General features: G+C 42.5%; 1 protein-coding gene across 2 annotated transcripts in view; it reads left to right on the top strand.

The window, feature by feature from the left end:
- Positions 1–13,087, top strand: part of BARD1 (BRCA1 associated RING domain 1) — a 56,607-nt gene extending 43,520 nt beyond the window's left edge. For both annotated transcript variants that reach the window (XM_083628693.1, XM_083628694.1), the window contains 4 exons: positions 1,480–1,615; positions 3,677–3,769; positions 10,364–10,461; positions 11,843–13,087. In XM_083628693.1, the coding sequence (XP_083484819.1) occupies positions 1,480–1,615; positions 3,677–3,769; positions 10,364–10,461; positions 11,843–12,175 (660 nt within the window). In that variant the 3' untranslated portion in view covers positions 12,176–13,087. The remainder of the gene's footprint in view (positions 1–1,479; positions 1,616–3,676; positions 3,770–10,363; positions 10,462–11,842) is intronic.
- The last annotated feature ends 4,114 nt before the right edge of the window (positions 13,088–17,201 follow it).

Raw genomic sequence — 17,201 nt, 5'->3', positions numbered from 1 at the left:
ACCTTCAAAATGACTGCCTAGGATGTGAGAAAGCAAATGTAATGTGTGAGGTTAGGTGCTGTAAGAATCTGCATGAGTTAGATTCTTTTATGTACTGATAGAGGGGATAGCCAGCTTCATTTTTTAAAAAAGTCCTGCACAATTTCATCATTTGCTTAAAATGATCAAGTTCCTTATGTTACTATACATATAATTATCATTAAATGCTCATGAATGTGTCCTCATATGAACTGGAATCTCCATGAATGGAGTTGCCACAGGTCACAGAACTGACTGCAAGAAGCGACAGCTGTATCTGTGGAGAGCCTAGCTTGTGCTAGACATTCTCAGGGGAGGCAAAATTCATTCTGCTCAGGTCTTTACACGAGGGATGGCTACTGTCTGCATTCTGCCTAAACTGAGGCTTCATGACTGATCGGGAGCCATTAAAAAGGTGATAACACGTAGCAGCAAGGCCCAGCCACAGTGTATTACAAGAGCCCAGGCATAACATTGTACACAATTATTTGTATTTACGTATACAGTACATGTGAAATGAAGAAAAAGGCAGCACTCAATAGCTCCATTTCTTACATCTTGCAAAACTATTTTATTTTTCTTACCATTGAAATGACATGCAAACTCTTAGCTACATCTATATAGGCACCAGGCAAGAACATTCCTCTTCATTCAGGCCTTTGTCTGGCTGAGCAATCTATGGCCTGTAAAATGTGTCTGTGGGGGTTGTTATTATTAGTTGTTGTTGTTTTGTGGTGTATTTTGAATTTTTATACTGTAAACTGCCCTGCGATCTTTGGTTGAAGGGCCGTATATAAATGTAATTAATAATAATGCACCTTGATTCAGTTACTGAGGACCAGGTAAGATTGCATTGGGGACCAGTCGTTGGCTGTCCCTGGCTTACACTTCTGCCTTCTGGTATGGGTGTATTTTGTCTCATAATTTTATGCTGATTTTCACAGGCAATGAAATCCAGCATCATGTGACAGACTTCATCTCTTGCAGTGGGATGTCTCCTTCCTTTCCTCCTCCCTGCAACCCACTGCTCTTCCCAAAATCTACTCTGGGTCCCCCAATCCTCCAGAGTAGGTTTTGGTGTGTGTGGAGAAGCAGTAGGAGGAACACAAGCAGAAATGTGTTCTGCTCACTCACAGACACCATTGAATTTCACCAAGACATTTTCACATATCTTCCTATTAAAATTGCTGCTAGGTTCAGAAGGCCAGCTATGTAAAACTTAAATGACTGGAAACTGCCATAAGACCCTTTTTGTCCCTTTAGTGCTGCTTTGTTAGATTTCATCAATATTTGTTTTTCTGTCTGTTTACGTCCTGCAGTGCTCCCATGAATTATGTTCATGTCAAAATAGTTATTTCTTATTTAATAGAAATGTCAAGTAGAGATTAGTTGCTCCTTCAAAAGGAAAAGATGCTGGCTTTATGTAGGACTTGACACTTTCCCCTTTTTGTCCTTGCAAAGCAATTAAGCCTAAATCAACCGAGAGAAGGACCTGTTGTTCTCCTTGGAAGTGGTCTTAATCCAGTTCAGCAGCAATTGTTGAGCAAATTGACAAAGGTTCTGAAAGCTAGAATATGTACAGCATTTAACAGCACAGGTAAGTTTTATGACTGTCTCTGCCCTTTTTATTTAAATTTAGTTTGTTCAAGGACTTAAGAACCTCACTTTCAAAATGTTAATTAAAATATTAACAATTAATTAATTAACAAACGGGGGTAGTGTTTGTTTGCTATTATATTATATATTTTTGTGTTTTTATACTTTAAATTTCCCTGTGATTCTCAGCTGAAGGGCAGTATATAAATTTAATAATTTTAGTTAAACAAACAAAGAGTCCTAAACAGCCACAAACGTTCTAATTTCTGAGGACATTTCCTCACTTTCCTTGAGATATCAGGCCAAAGTTCATCTCTCAAAGACCTCCTATCTCTGGGCAATTATAGACAGGGTTTAAAGTGTAGTGGATTTTTCAGCTCTCCCCCTCCCCACACTTTGGGCTGCTGGTGAAAGGAATATTTCCTCCTCTTCTGCACCTCTGGAAGCGCTTTCTACTCATAATTGGCAAGCTTGCATCATGGCCTGTGTAGAGCTTTTTATTTAGACCTGGATTTTATGAACTGAAAAAATAGGGGATATATATTTTAGCTGTATTTGCTTTACAAAATGAGGGCTACAATCTTATGCACACTCTCCTGGGAGTTATTTCTGAATAAACATGCATAGGATTACACAGTAAACCCAGAAAAGCTCTTTGCATATGTCTAGTTGGTTCCCATCCTTTCCCGTTTTTGTCATTTCTATGGACCATATTCAACTAAATTGTTGCACTAGCCGAAGCCAGCACAGTTCCCACGAGTGCAGTGGGAGTTCCTCCCCCTCCTCCCCACCTTCCCATATCTACCCCAGAAGGTCAGGAGAACCCCCAGAACAGTGTGTTGGGCAGGGGGCAGAGGACTAGGGAAATGGTTTCATCAGAAAAGCAGAAAGGCTTGTGCAGATGAAAAAAATCTTACTGCTACATTGAATACAAGCCCCTGAGTTTCAAAATTCCTGTGAACCTTGCTGCATGTGGGGGCTACTTTTTGGAGAAAGGGAGTGCAGCCCTCACCCCCCATAGAGCAATCATGTCATTAGTTGGACGTTCATCTGCATTGTGTCTTGTAGTTTACAATTGGCCCATATGATGCATTTTAAACAGTGTTATAAATGATTGCATACAATAATTGTGTTTCGGAAGGAAGTACTTCCGGGTCAGTATGCTTAGCCCATTCACAATTTTTCCAAGTATGAATAATGATGCCTGCAATAGGATTCTAGTTTTGTTTTGTTTCAGTTCTATGGGATGAGTGCTTTCAGAAGAAGGATATACATCATCATGTTGATCATTTATTGATTACTATTTTTATGTGCCGCTGCATTTAAAAACTTGTCTAATAACTTAATTATGGGCTTCTGAAGAGAGATGTTGAAAGCCTCAGAATAATAGCCAAGTTCCAAATGGCACTGTGTGATGGTCTGCTGATGTATGGCAGCCCCCCCCCCCCCGTAAAGCCTTCCCCCCAAGGTCAGAGAGATCAACTCCCCATGGGGTGTAGAAAGCAGCCAGCCTAGAAAACTACTCCTCTCCCTGTGCATTATTTCTCCACTCGTGTGAGAGGATGTTTTTGCCACTGAATGGCATTTTCCCATGGACCTGAAATAGCAGCAGTGACTCCTAAACAGGGATCTGACTTGCATCTTACATTTTTTTACATGATATGTGGCTTAAGTACCGTATTTTTCGCTCTATAAGACACACTTTCCCCCTCCTAAAAAGTAAGGGGGAATGTGTGTGTGTCTTACGGAGCGGGAGGCTCTGCCCAGCGCTCCCTTTCAAGAGCCGCACACACGCTCCGCATGCTCTTTAAAGAGAGCGTGGCTCTTGGCGGAGCCTTCCTCCCGCTTCCCCGGAGAGGCTGCATGCCATAAGCCAGAACAGCAAGCTATCCCAGAAGCTAGATCCCTCTTGCTATTCTGGGTTCTGGGATTCAGAATATTTTTTTTTCTTGTTTTCCTCCTCCAAAAACTAGGTGCGTCTTATGGTCTGGTGCGTCTCATAGAGCGAAAAATACGGTAGTTAATATTACTGGGGCTTCATATAATCTGTCTTCCGTTTTAGTGACACATGTTGTTATCCCTGAGAATTCTACATGCAGTACTATGAAGTGCATGCTGGCTGTTTTGACTGGATGCTGGATCTTGACATTTCAGTGTAAGTAACCAGATGGTCTTGTGACAAAAAATGTACATGTTTTGACATAAGGGGTAAAGACAATATGAATACATCAATAATGCTTTAAAAGCCTGGGGTTCTTTGTTAGGTGAATGACAAGAATTCAGTGCTAAATGTTACTCCATCTGTTGAAAATGTGTAGTGCCTCGTATTATTGTTAATGGAATGCCACTGAGTTAATCAGAGCTTTTTGCTTGTAAGTAGGGAATGCAGCTGTTAACTGCTTGGTTTATTACTGAAGACATTTGACAGCTTAAGGGGAAAAGAACGAAAATACAGTGGTACTTCAGGTTACATACGCTTCAGGTTACAGACTCTGCTAACGCAGAAATAGTACCTCGGGTTAAGAACTTTGCTTCAGGTTGAGAACAGAAATTGTGCTATGGCGGCGGCGCAGCAGCAGGAGGCCCCATTAGGTAAAGTGGTGCTTCCGGTCAAGAACAGTTTCAGGTTAAGAACGGACCTCCGGAACAAATTAAGTACTTAACCCGAGGTACCACTGTAATGAATCTGCTGATGAGCGGAACATCCCAGAGGCTGAGAGCTTTGCTTCCACCTGAGGTTGTTGGCATCTGCCTGTCTCAGGAGACAATGGAAGAGTATGCCTTCAGGAGTAAACCATCAGAGCATTTACAGCACATGCTGTGGCTGAGCAGGTTATAGATGTAAGTAGAACTGCTTTTCTTCCTATATCTTCTTTTTTAGCTGATGCTAAAGATCTAACTATGCTGTTTTCAAATGCCAAATGGGCACCACCCCTTTCCATATTAATTGCTCTGTCGTTTTCATTATTGATGTGCTATGACACATTGAAGTGCAGTTTTTAAGATTCAGGGTTACTCCTTTGAGTTGCTGCCCAAAAAGATTTGGCACACAGTTTAAATGAGTGAAGTTCAAGATTTTTTTAAAGAACAGTTTAATTGAACAACATAGAATAAAAATAAAATGTGAAAAAGGAAAAAAGAAAAGGTATACTACATCATTATAAGAGTTAACAATTACAGTTCCATATATACTTACCTAATAAATAGGTACCATTATTATCTGAATACATATATGTTTATTTTTAACCTACTATGTTTTGTATAAATGTGTTTCAGAGGACATTATTCTTGTCCATGAAAAGTCTATGTTTATAAAACAATCTGTTCATAAGTTGCAAGTGTAGTCATATATTCAATCCATTGATTAAATGGAGCTGTACACATTTTTTCCCCAGTGCATCAGTCTTTTGACCATAGTGTGGTGGTGTTGTTGTTGTTAATAAAGATCACAGGGCGGTTCGCAACACAAAAATACAAAATGAGAACACAAAATACATAACAAAACAAACTGATTCCAGTTCCACAAACACATTTAAAAACCCATAGATGGTTTAATCAGCCCAAGGCCTGTTTATCGAGAAAAGTTTTTGCCCAGCACCTAAAGATACATAATGAAGGCTCCAGGCTATCCTACTTGGGGAGAGCATTCTTCTTAAAGAAGAGATTTTCCTTAAAAATATAAAGCGGTATAGAAATGTAATAATAATAATAATAATAATAATAATAATAATAATAATAATAATATAAAAAAACAGGGAGTCACTGCACAAAAGGCCTATTCTCATGTTGTCGCTCTCTGGACTCATGGAGGGGGCACACAGAGAAGGGCCTCAGCTTGGGTCAGTTCATATGGAGAGAACTGGTCCTTGAGGTACTGTGATCCTGAGCCTTTTAAGACTTTATTAGGTCAAAACCAGAACTTTGAATTGGGCCCAGAGACTATTTGGCAGCCAGTTGGGCCAGGATCGGTGTAATATACTCAAAACATCTTGCCCTGGTGAGCAACCCATCTGGCAAATTTCTGCACCAGTCATGGATCGGTGCATCTTGACATCAATGAAGTGGGGAACTTCAGGCCTCTCTCCAGTTCATAGATGGAGTGTGGTACCACTTTCAAAAAATGCATCCAACATAGAGTTTTATACTCATTTAATGAGGTATGGATTTACTTATTAGTCCAGTTCTGCCTCTTAATATTCTCAGCTTAGTAAGCAACATGCTACTTTAAAAAGTCAGTGATTCTCCTCCCTGGTGGGAAATGTTAGGAATAACTCATGGGGTCTGATGCAGCTAAGTGCCTGTAATTAACACCATGGCTCCATCTGTTCCCACCAGTCTTTGTTATTAGTCTTCTTCAGAGTCATTACACATTAAAGATTGTTATAACAAATAATTGGACTCCTGCTGATGAAACATTTGTCTAGGAAAAATGGTTCCCCTCTTACTCTTGCTTATTTATCATACCTTCTGTTTGGCAATTGCCAAAGTCCACTTAGACATAACTGAGGAATAAATCTCATCAGAGTGCGCACACAACATTTTATGATCCAATCTTAAGACTTGCTGTGCCAGCAAATAAGTGCTTGGGAAAGGACATAATGGGTGCTGCTTAGAGACACAACTTGCCTAAGTTTAGTTGAAAGCAATAGGATTCCAGCTGAATCCCTTGGTTTCATCTAGAACCTAATGTTTCCTAAAATACTTTCAAACAGCACAACACTCTTAAGTCACCACATCATGCCAGCATGTCATGGACATCAGTATCTGCAAGTGTTCACTATTGATTTTTTCCTGGTTTGATACTGAGGAACTCATTTAAACAGTGATTGGAATGCTGAAGCCAGGGTATTAAATGAATACAGTGGTACCTTGAGTTACAAATGCCTCAGGTTACAAACGTTTCAGGTTACAAACTCTGCTAACCTGGTAGAGTTATCTCGAGCTGAGAACTTTGCCCCAGGATGAGAACGGAAATCGTGTGCCAGCAGTGCAGCAGCAGCAAGAGGTCCCATTAGCGAAAGCACACCTCTAGTTAAGAACAGTTTCAGGTTGAGAACGGACCTCCAGAACAAATTAAGTTCTTAACTAGAGGTATCACTGTACTGGGGTGCGGGGAGAGAGAATACATGAGCCCAATGTTTATTATGGCTGACCAGGCACATGTTATTGTATAGAATAATATCTGAGTCAGGAGAGCCTGTGCATGATCAGGACTGTTGTTGGGCGCAGCCATGGATTCAATGAGGGCCAGTAAACTGAGCTTGAACCCTGGGAAGATGGCGGCACTGTGAGTTGGTAGTTCCCATGTCTGGGAGTTTGGCCAGTTGTCTCTTCTGGCTGAGGTGGTTCTTCATCTGAAAGGAGAGGCTTGGAATATGTGAATGTTCCTGGATCCATTTTTATCACTGGAGGCTGAGGTAGCCTCTCCGACTAGGAGTGCCTTTTGCCAGCCAAGGCTGGCATGCCAACTACAGTTGTTCTTAGGCAGTCCTAGTCTGGCCCAGTGGTTTATGTTTTGGCAGCCTCAAGACTTGATTATTGCAGTGTGCTCTATGTGGGCTACCCTTTAGCCTCATCCAGAGGCTTCAGCTGGTGCAAATGCTATGGCTAGACAGTTGATGGGAACAGACAATCGCCAGCAGATAGGTCCAGTGTTTAAAACCTTGCACTGGCTGGTCATATGCTACAGGGCCAGGTTCAGGGTTCTTGCCTTAGTTTAGAAGGCCCTTGAGAACATGATACCTAAGGGTCCACCTGATTCCTTATTCCCCTGCTTGGTTATTGAGGTCTTTGCGGAAACTACTGTTTGGAGTCCCCACTGGCTCAGATGCACCTGCGTTCAGTATTGTGGGCCCAATTTTAGGGAACTTCCTTCCAGTAAAGGTCAGGCAATCCCCCTTCCTGTCGAACTTACAGGATCTTACAGAAGGCTCCATTTTTATTCCAACAGGCATTTTAACTGAGTTCTGATTTTACAATTTTAACTGATTTTTATTAGCATTGTGTTGAGTTTCTTGTACGCAATTTATAGACAACTGTAATTAAATTGTATATGAATTGTCTAAATAAATAAACAAATGAATACATTGAATTAGAGCCATCAAAATATTTTTGATAATTTGGGGATCCTGGAACTGCCAGTAAAAAAAAGATATTGAGTATCAAAACTGAACTAGACCTCAGATAAAACTGAGCAAGATGGGCCAGCAAGACAGCTCAGTGTTTGAGCATGGCTTTCTGGAATCAGCAGGGCCAGGGACTTCAGTGCATTCCAAGTCTACCGTATTTTTTGCACCATAACACTCACTTTTTTCCTCCTAAAAAGTAAGGGGAAATGTCTGTGCGTGTTATGGAGGGAATGCCTACGGGTGGCATGCCTACGGATTTTCCTCCTCTAAAAACTAGGTGCATGTTATGGTCGAGTGCGTGTACTTTTTCTGCTCCCTCAGTCTCAATTTTGCGACAAAGTTACCTTGGCTGCCACTAGCATAGTCAGTCCATTTTTGGGTGGATGAGCTTCTGCTGGAAGTGTGGCTTCGCCTCCAGTGAGACACAATGGTTGTATCATATCCTAATCCTCATGGATTTGGATCATGAATCAGTGAACAGTGGTAGAGTATGTTTTGTGATTCCATTATCAACACTAAATGTTCTTAGCATGTGATTAGCTGTTGGAATTGAGCCAATGCTTACAGTTGATTTAACTTAACAAATCAGTGTTTGGATAACTGAATGCTGCAACTATCTCCAAAATCTCATAGCTAAAATGCAGCCATTTTTTAAAGAATTTCTTTTTTAAAGAACAAAACATCTTACTTGCATCATGGGCACCAAAGAAGGCTGCCGGTATTATAATTTGTGCTTCTGATCACCTTCCTTCTTGGCAAAAACTCAGCAATGTGTGAAGCTTCATCTCAACCTGGATGCAGTAGAATAATGTATCCTGTATCCTGTATCCTGTATCCTGTATCCTGTATCCTGTATCCTACCCTTAGCATAGTCCCAGAAATAGTCACAACAATGAAATAATGGGAAGGAATATAGAAGGCATGCCCCAAGGCAGCAGAGGCAGACGACACTGCCACAATTGAATTTATGTGCCTTTAGCAGTATAGTAGTTACTATACTGCATCAGGGTTACATAGAAGTGGGGAAGAAGAAAGAAGTTGAACCTTTTGTACGACCTACTGTACTGTTTCACATTGTTCATACCGTTACCATCATAATTTGATGTTTTTCTAAGCTGGAAGTTTCTTACTTGCATCAGGTGCTGTAAAGAATATAGCCTGAATGCAGATAATTGTATGGTGTTCTGTGCAGACAGTGCTGCTTTCCTATCCCAGCCACGGCCAATCCAGTGGTCTGCACCCACATTTCTCCCAAAGCTTCTGAGCTCAGAAGTTTCTCAGCTGGAGCCAGAGTGGGGGAAATTGGTAAGACTCCCCTTGTGCAAGTAGAATTTTATAGCCAAGCCAGTTAACCCTTACATTGCTACCATGATTCATACCAGACCTTTTGCTTTTCTTCTTGAACAATGTTTGTATGATACGGAGACAGTACTATATAAAACATCAGTGCATTCATTGCCTGCAAGCCCTGTCAGCTAAGCTGACTCCCACCCTTCCCCATTATGCAAAACTGAATTATTTAAAGTTGATTTCTAATGCAGCAATCCAAACCCATCATCTGTTCAAACATAATTCCTCTTAGGACTAATTATCTGAAGTGCAAAAAGAATCAGTGTGCTAAAAATCATGATCAAGGCCAACTGACAGGTTAGGAGAGTTTGTCCAGAAATAGAAATCCAAAAGCAAACCTAGCCATCAAGGGTGGGCACTCAAGCTCAGGTACGCACACTTTGACTTGCAGTTATTTCAATGCCTGTAAAGATTTTTTCAAAACTATTCACCCATCTTTTTTGTTTAGATTGTGTTATGTCCCCTCCATAAATCCCTACTCTTGCTAGTCCTGGATCAAGCACAAACACCTTCACCCTCCATTTAAGGCCCTCTGTGGCACTGCCCACACGATGGCCATTCATTCCCATGTGAAATATCCCAATATCTGCCTGCTTATGGCATTCTCTTCTTAAGCTTCTCAGGTCCCCTTCTCCATCAAACAACTCTGCTCTTTCTTTGCTGTATGTCTCCCAGAGCCACCTATATGATGCTGCCGCCTAATCTCTTCCTTCAAATCCTACTTAAAATAAAATAAAAACCCTTTTGTCGAGAAGCTTTTGACTTACCACTCAGCCCTGAGAAAAGTGTTGTTGTGGCTCAGTGATGGAGCATGTGCTTTGTATGCAGAATGTCCCAGGTTCAGTCTCTGAGTAGTGCTGGGCTATTTAAAACTCCTGTCTGAAATCCTGAAGAGCTTTCCCAGCCACTCTTCTACTGTACCAATGTTTTGACTTTGTATAAGGCAACATGCAGTGTAACAAAGAAGTTCTTCTGCTCCCGCCATTTATCCTCTCCTCCTTCCTCCCTTCCTCCCTTCTTTTAATTTATTTTTTATTGAAACTTTTCAGCATAGACTGCAACAATTGCTTGACATAAGGTCCTTCTTTCAAGCCAACCATATTCTATTCTGTTCCGTATCTGGTCATTCTGTCAGGGTTTGATTTTTGTCTTTTGTTTTCAGCATGACTTTCCCTAGTGTTGCTATCGCTTCCTACAGTGGTTTTTTTTTTATCAGCATAAAATAAATCACTACATTTCCTCCTCAGTCCATCTTTTCTTCCAAATTTCAGGGGTAGATGCCTGCCTGAAGACAGGTGCTCGGGAGCAAGAAGAGAAGTATGAAATAGATGGTGGCCCACGCCAAGGCCGACTGAACAAAGAGCAGCTGGTGAGAGCTTCTTTGTTAACCTTCAAGTTTGCTTTTGTAGCCCATATGATGTTGTTGTAGCCCTTTACTATTTTCCACCTGTGCAGGCTAAGGGGGAAGTAAAGGTGTATACTTTATTCCAGCACTTGCTTTTGAGAAATGGTGTACAGCTGCTAACCAAAGCGATTTTGACCTGTTAATGGATTTCTGTTGTCATATATGCTGCTAAAACTTTAGAGTGCTTTCAAGGTAAGTCTGGGAAACATTTATACAAGATGCTGCCTGAACCACCAAGAGCTGAAGCTTTCACCTTTCACCAACCCTTGGTACCCCAGGGGTTTTGGTTGAGTGTTTTTGTCCTGGTACACTCAGGTACCAGTTTTCAGTTCTTACTGAGAAGAAATTGCATCTGAAATGGGGAAATATAGCTTAAACAATTTCCTATTTTGCTTTCCATTTGGTTATTTTCTTGATTGTGAAATCTCATGAGAGTACTTTGTAACCCTTTTTAGTTAATTATCTGTGACTAGAGGCTAAGATCTGGGTGGTTCTTTTTCATCAGTGTATGAAATTCCGCTCTTCGCACTCTCTGCATGAATTCCCAACAACAACCATTTCTGTTCTGATACTCTGTATCAGGCATGTCCAACTCCCAAGACACAGTGAGGGCAGTGGGGGGCGGAGAATTTAAGTTGTTTTTTTCATCATGTGATCAATTGGCATCCCAAGATCACCCACAATCAACCACAATCATCCAGGGATCTACCTGCTGATTGCGGTCGACCGATTGGACAACCCTGCTCTATATTGTAACATTTGTTCATTCTATCTGTCTCCCGCCTTTCCCACACCATAGCACAACTCCTCTTCATGTTCCTAGGGATGCTGAGACCATGATATCTCCTATTGCCCTTTTCCACACCCCCCCTTGGGGTTTCTTGTCAATTAACTCCCCTACTTAATATAACGCTCCCCCCCAAGCAATTCTTAGTCCTTGGCCTCCCTTACCACCCTTAGGCTCCTGCCTCTTGTCCCCTCTCTAACTTCCTTTCAATGGTATTTTTTCCCGGTCAATCTGACCTCATTTTCCAAACAAAAGTTGCACTGTTTGTCAGTATTCTGTTGCTGAGCAATTGCGTTCCTGCTGAGCAGTTACTTTGCAACCATGTCGGCCACATCAGCCCGTGGCTTGGCAGAGTGACAGGTGGGCCAGAGCCAGCTGCTGTTTTTAAGACTGCTGCTCATACAGAGTATGATGGGGGACTTGACCTTTGGACATCAACACACACAGAGAGAGAGAAAGATGTATTGTAAGGAAACGGTATTACAGCTTCCGATTTTTAAAAATCTGGCTGTTTGTTTGTGACCAACTCTTCATATTTCCCCCCTTTCTTTATTTCAGTTACCAAAGTTGTTTGATGGTTGCTACTTCTATTTTTTGGGGATGTTTAAGGAGCACAACAAAGATGATCTAAAGGAATTGGTGAAAGCAGGTGGAGGACAGATACTGCTGAGGAAACCCAAATCGGATAGTGATGTGACACAGACAATCAATACTGTAGCCTATCATGCTGAGATTGCTTCTGACCAGAGTTCCTGCACACAGTATATCATCTACGATGGCTCTTCTAACTACAAGCCAGAGAAAATTCGGCAAGGAAAGGTTTGGGAGGCACCGTCTAAGTGGCTTATAGACTGTGTGGTGTCATTTCAGCTACTACCTGTTAAGAAATAAAAAATTCCAGCATTGTGATGCTAGAATCTTTAGCTCAGCCCTGCTTTTCAGACAGATTGAAATTATGTACCTCAGCCTAGAAACAACTATTAAGCAACAGATTCACTTCATTTATATCATGATTTTGGGGGTGGAGGACACACATTCCAGATTTAGTTAGACTTGATACAATTTAGACCCCTTTAGTGGCAGACATTTTTTTTTAAAGGAGAATCAATTGAAATGTTAGTTCAAGTTAGGATTCTAATAGCAGTAATATTTAAATGAAAACCTGAGTTTGTGCAGAGGTGAGAAGGTATGGCCCTCAAGTTGTTGCTGGATTCCAGCTCCCCCCAGCCCTCGTGGCCAATGGTCAGGAATGATGGGAGTTGTAGTCTGGCTGAAGGAGTTGTAGTCCAGCTGTGTTGTAGGGCCTCAGCTTTTCCATTCCTGAATTGAAATACAATTTGCATGCAGTTTATCATTGCTGGTTTTAATGATAAATAGTAGTAGCAGCAGTAGTAGAGTAAATTTCTGCGCACACAAGTCAGTTTAAAACTAACATTTTTAAGCCTTTAGCACATGTCTGCACAAAATATCTCCTGTGTGCTTACTATTATGGGGCATATTCTGAAATTATGGTCATTTTACACTGAAATCCTGTGTTTGCCTTTTAAAACCCACCAGTATCACTTTGGCTGCTCTAATCTCTTTATTAGATAAAGCGCTGCAGGCAATGATATAAACTACCTACTGAAACAGTTGTTAAAGCTTTTCCCCCTGTTTTGCTTATAGTGAAACAGACACTAGCATTGGTGTTGCTGAATGCTTAAATGGGTTATTCTTATGTTTGTAATCATGATTTCTGTGTTCTTTCTTATGCTGCAATTATGTTCAGTATGTCATCAGTGATAAATCATGGCTTGAAGCATTGCTCTGTGAGTCTTTTTGTATGTATGAATGCTGTGTAAGTGGCAGGTTGGGAGAGACAGGCAAATCGCCCCACCATCCTTCCAGTCATCTGCCAATACTGAAGTAAATCCATCTCCACTCCAAGACCCTGCTCATTTGGAGAGTTGCTACAGCTCAGAGCTGTCACACCACAAGTAATGCTTGACAACCTCTGTGCATTTTTGGGCTTAGTTTGAGGGAAAAGAATGAGTGCAGCGTCTTCTATACCTTTTCTCCCTTTGATGCCTCATTCCAGAGAGCCTTTCATTTACCCTGAGCTGCTATGGAAGCTTCTGAATCCAGAGCATAATCCTTAGGCAACATTCATTCATATGGGTCCCTGGTGAAACCTGTATCTAGGCTTTACTAAGTCAGAACGTAGGTGGGAGCTCACATAGAATCAGAGAATTGTAGAGTTGGAAGGGATCCTGAAGATCAACTAGTCCAACCCCCTGCAATGCAAGAATATGCAGCCATCCCATACGGGGATCAAACCTACAACCTTGGCAATATTAGCATGTTTCCCCCAGCATTTTTAAAAAGTAAATCCTGCACACAGGAGACTAGCATGTTGCAGAAGGCTAGGGTAAAACTGTTCTCCCTGACATACTAGTTCTTTATGTGCAGGGAAGTATTCAGTCCTGTGAGTTCCCATCTGCAGTTAGAAGACAGATAGGTTAATACTCTCAATGAGAATTAGGCCTACATCTGTGAAGTAAAATCTTGATACAATAAATAGTGTAATGACCAAAAAATAAAGGCAATAGTCATTTTGCTCCATGTTTCACAGCTCATCTCATCCCTTAAGATGAAGAACTGCATTCAGTAAGAAGCAAATCCTTGGTGGGCAATAAATCTTGGCAGTAGTGTTTAATTATATGTCTATATAATATCTGACAGGCTGATCACACCCATAGTGGACTGCTAATTTCCCTCCACAATAAAAACAGAAGCAGCCAAATTTTGAAGCTGGAGTATAATGGCTGCTCACCCGATTCACTGGTGGGCGGCAGTTGCAACATGGCAGTTGCAACATGGGACTCCTCCATCCTCCTGCAGCCACGCCGTTTCGTATTGGACGGTTGCTACGCTTCCCTGGCCGTCACAGTGGCTTCTGGTTCTTGCCAAACCCTAGCCTATCTGTGGCAGCCTGGGGGGCAGGGCAACAGCAGGGACCACGTTGAGGGAGACTTCTCTCCGGTCCGCTCACAGAGCTTAAAAGGGGGCCTGGGCAGCCAACAGCAGCGCAGTCGGTCCATGAGCATCACCTACCCAGCCCTCCCTCTAATCTCGCTTTTCTTACAGGCTAACTTTTTCCTTTACAGGAATACAGGCGTTGCTTTGGGCGTACAATGGTTGCTGTTTTTTCAGAGCCGGGAAGAAATTTTCCCTGCTCTGCAGGTTTAGTCTTCCCCATAGCAATTGTCACAACTTTGGCGTGGGCCTTGGGCGGAATCCTTTAGTCCTACATCTGATGAAGGGGTGAAATGGTGACTCACCCACTTTTCGTGGCAGTGGTAACAGGGTACCCCATTAAAGGGGTCTTGAGGGCATCTCTGTCCACAAGTGCATGGCAGGTGGGCCACAGAGCTCCCCTCAGTGATTCAGAGAGGGACCAGCTGTGTAAATTTTTGTTTTGTACTTCCCTTTGTGGGTCTGGCTTCCAGGGGATGGGGTGCTGCACCTGCGTACGCAACAAATTTATTCTGTCACTGTACAGAATGCTTAGTTTTACCAGTGGTTTAACTAGTGCTAAGTCACCCTTAAAAATAGCAGAGTGCAGTGTATATACAGTGCCTTTTTTGGAAAAGAAGAAACAGGCTCCTCATTTGTGAGGAGGAACAAGTAGTTTCTCTATCTCAATCTAACTCCCAGCAGGAGGTCAAGTCTGATGTATCTGAGAAGTGTCAGTGCCTGCTGGGAAGAGAGAGGAGGGGCCGCACCATGCCGCATGGTGATGTTGAAACGGCGACAGGTAACAAGGTGCCACCTATTATTCAGTGCAGCATTTTGTGGTAACTTCTTTCCAGTTCCAAAAATGTGCATGCTTTGTGGCTGTGGCAAGTTGTTTGTATGTGTGTGCAGATTTTAACACGGGAGGTGGGGTTCTTTTGAACTAACACCAACTATACTTAAGAGAACAAGAGATGTTGTAGCTTTCTCTTATTATCTAGAATCAATTTTCTGTTGTAACACACTTGAGAGGTGAGTTCTCTCATTAAGAGACCTTAGAATTACAACCTATGCATGCTTAAGGAACCAATGTGATGATGCGCACACTCTGAATTTCAGAATCTGGCCTTTTGATACAGAACCTTGGCAGCTCCTGCAGCATACATATAAAAACTTTCAGCTTTGAAATAGAATTTTTAGACACGTGAAAGCAGTTTCTGCTTCAAAAGCTTTTCATTTATCAGAGGCAGCCCATTGTTTCCTACAGGATGTGTCCCCACGCACTGCCCTTTCGGCTGGCATAGTATCCACCCAGTCACAAGGGCGCATGGCTATGGCGGCTCAGGATCTCCCCCAGCCTGGCCCCATCAAGCCCCTTCCTTTGGTTGGTTATGCTGGGTGGATTGTCGGTAGGTGTGACTTCTACACACCTAGGCGGCCTGTTGCCAGGTGGAAGAACTTCTGCTGGAAGGGTGGGGCTTACACCAGTGTAGCTTCCCCTCCAGTGAGGGCCCAGTGGTTGTACCATATCCTAATCCTCATGGATTTGGACCATGAATCAGTGAGCAGTGGGAGAGTATGCACAAACCCGGTTGCATGTTATTAACCGTTCAGTTCCCACCTCCTGCAATTCAGCTTAAGCTTCACAGAAGGCAGGTTTTGTGGAAGCGTTTGAAGGGGAAGAGAGGTGGCAGCAGTAAACACTGTTACGAACAATTGAGCCAACTACTTGTTTCCACAGTCTGTAAAGTGGTTGTAAGGACTGTAGCAGAGATGAGACTGGGAAGACTGCACTAATTAACAACGTGAAAAGGCCAAAATCATGTTTTGCATTTTGCAAATTGCATCTGCTGTTGTTGAAACCCATCAGATAAATTGTCTGCATGGGCCAAGAAGAGCCGATTATTTCAGCTTTTTATTTCCTCATCAGTCAGGTGAAGGGCAGCAGCATTGTCAGCATGGAGTCTCATTAGTGCTGTTGACAGCGGGGTACTCCTTGGTTGCCGAGACAGAGAGCTGCCTTTCGGGATGTACCAGTCTCAATGCACTGCTATCACTATGAATATTCATCCACTCATATTTCTCTGCAATTAAACAGGTAGAAGTACAGATATTCAAACTGAACATCCACTAACGGAACTGGAAGAGCAGGCCACCCCTGATAAACCAAAGTAAACTGAGGACAGTACAACACACACACACACACACACACACACCTATACCTTGCTTGCATTCATCCATGAAAGACCAATTCTTTCCCCTCAGCTTCTCTGGCACCCTGTCTTCACCACTGAATTTATTGGGGGAGGGAAAGGAACCAGGGCTTGGGTCTCAAAGCAGCCACTGAGTTGGGTGAGTTTTCATTGCAACCATCACCACACACAAATCCCAAACAAAGCAAGGGGGACAAAGGGATGAAAGGTGCCCTTCATTTCTTTCCCCAGAAGCTGTTTGCAGTTTCCTGTGTGTTAAACTAACTTGTGTGAAATTAGAAGATTAATCTGCAAATCTACACTATCTAAAGTGATATTTGGATGTGTGAACACACGCACAAGCATCCACTAGGGGCTAAGGGCCACTCCACGTTCCCACTTTCCCCACATTAATCCCCACAGCTTCCCTTTCCCACCCCATTTACTCCTTCTCAACCCCATTTCTGGCCATGTCTCTTCTATTCTGCAGCCCCACTTTGCACCCCTTTCTTCACCTTCACACCCACACCTATGTCTCTGGCTTCTCCTTTTGTGCAACCACCCCTTTAAACACAAGCCGGCCCCTATGATAACCTCCTGCACCTTCCCATTCTGCAACTGCTATGCATAGTTTTCAATTTCTACCCAGTTATGAAGCCACCATCCCTGCCCATTCTGCAGCCCCTTTCATACTCCAGGTTTCAGCTTCACTCCCATTTTCATGCTGTCGC

The sequence above is a fragment of the Podarcis filfolensis genome (genome assembly GCF_964270895.1).
Source record: "Podarcis filfolensis genome assembly, chromosome: 1".
Classification (NCBI taxonomy): Eukaryota; Metazoa; Chordata; class Lepidosauria; order Squamata; family Lacertidae; genus Podarcis; species Podarcis filfolensis.
This window is presented reverse-complemented; position numbering and strand designations above follow the sequence as displayed.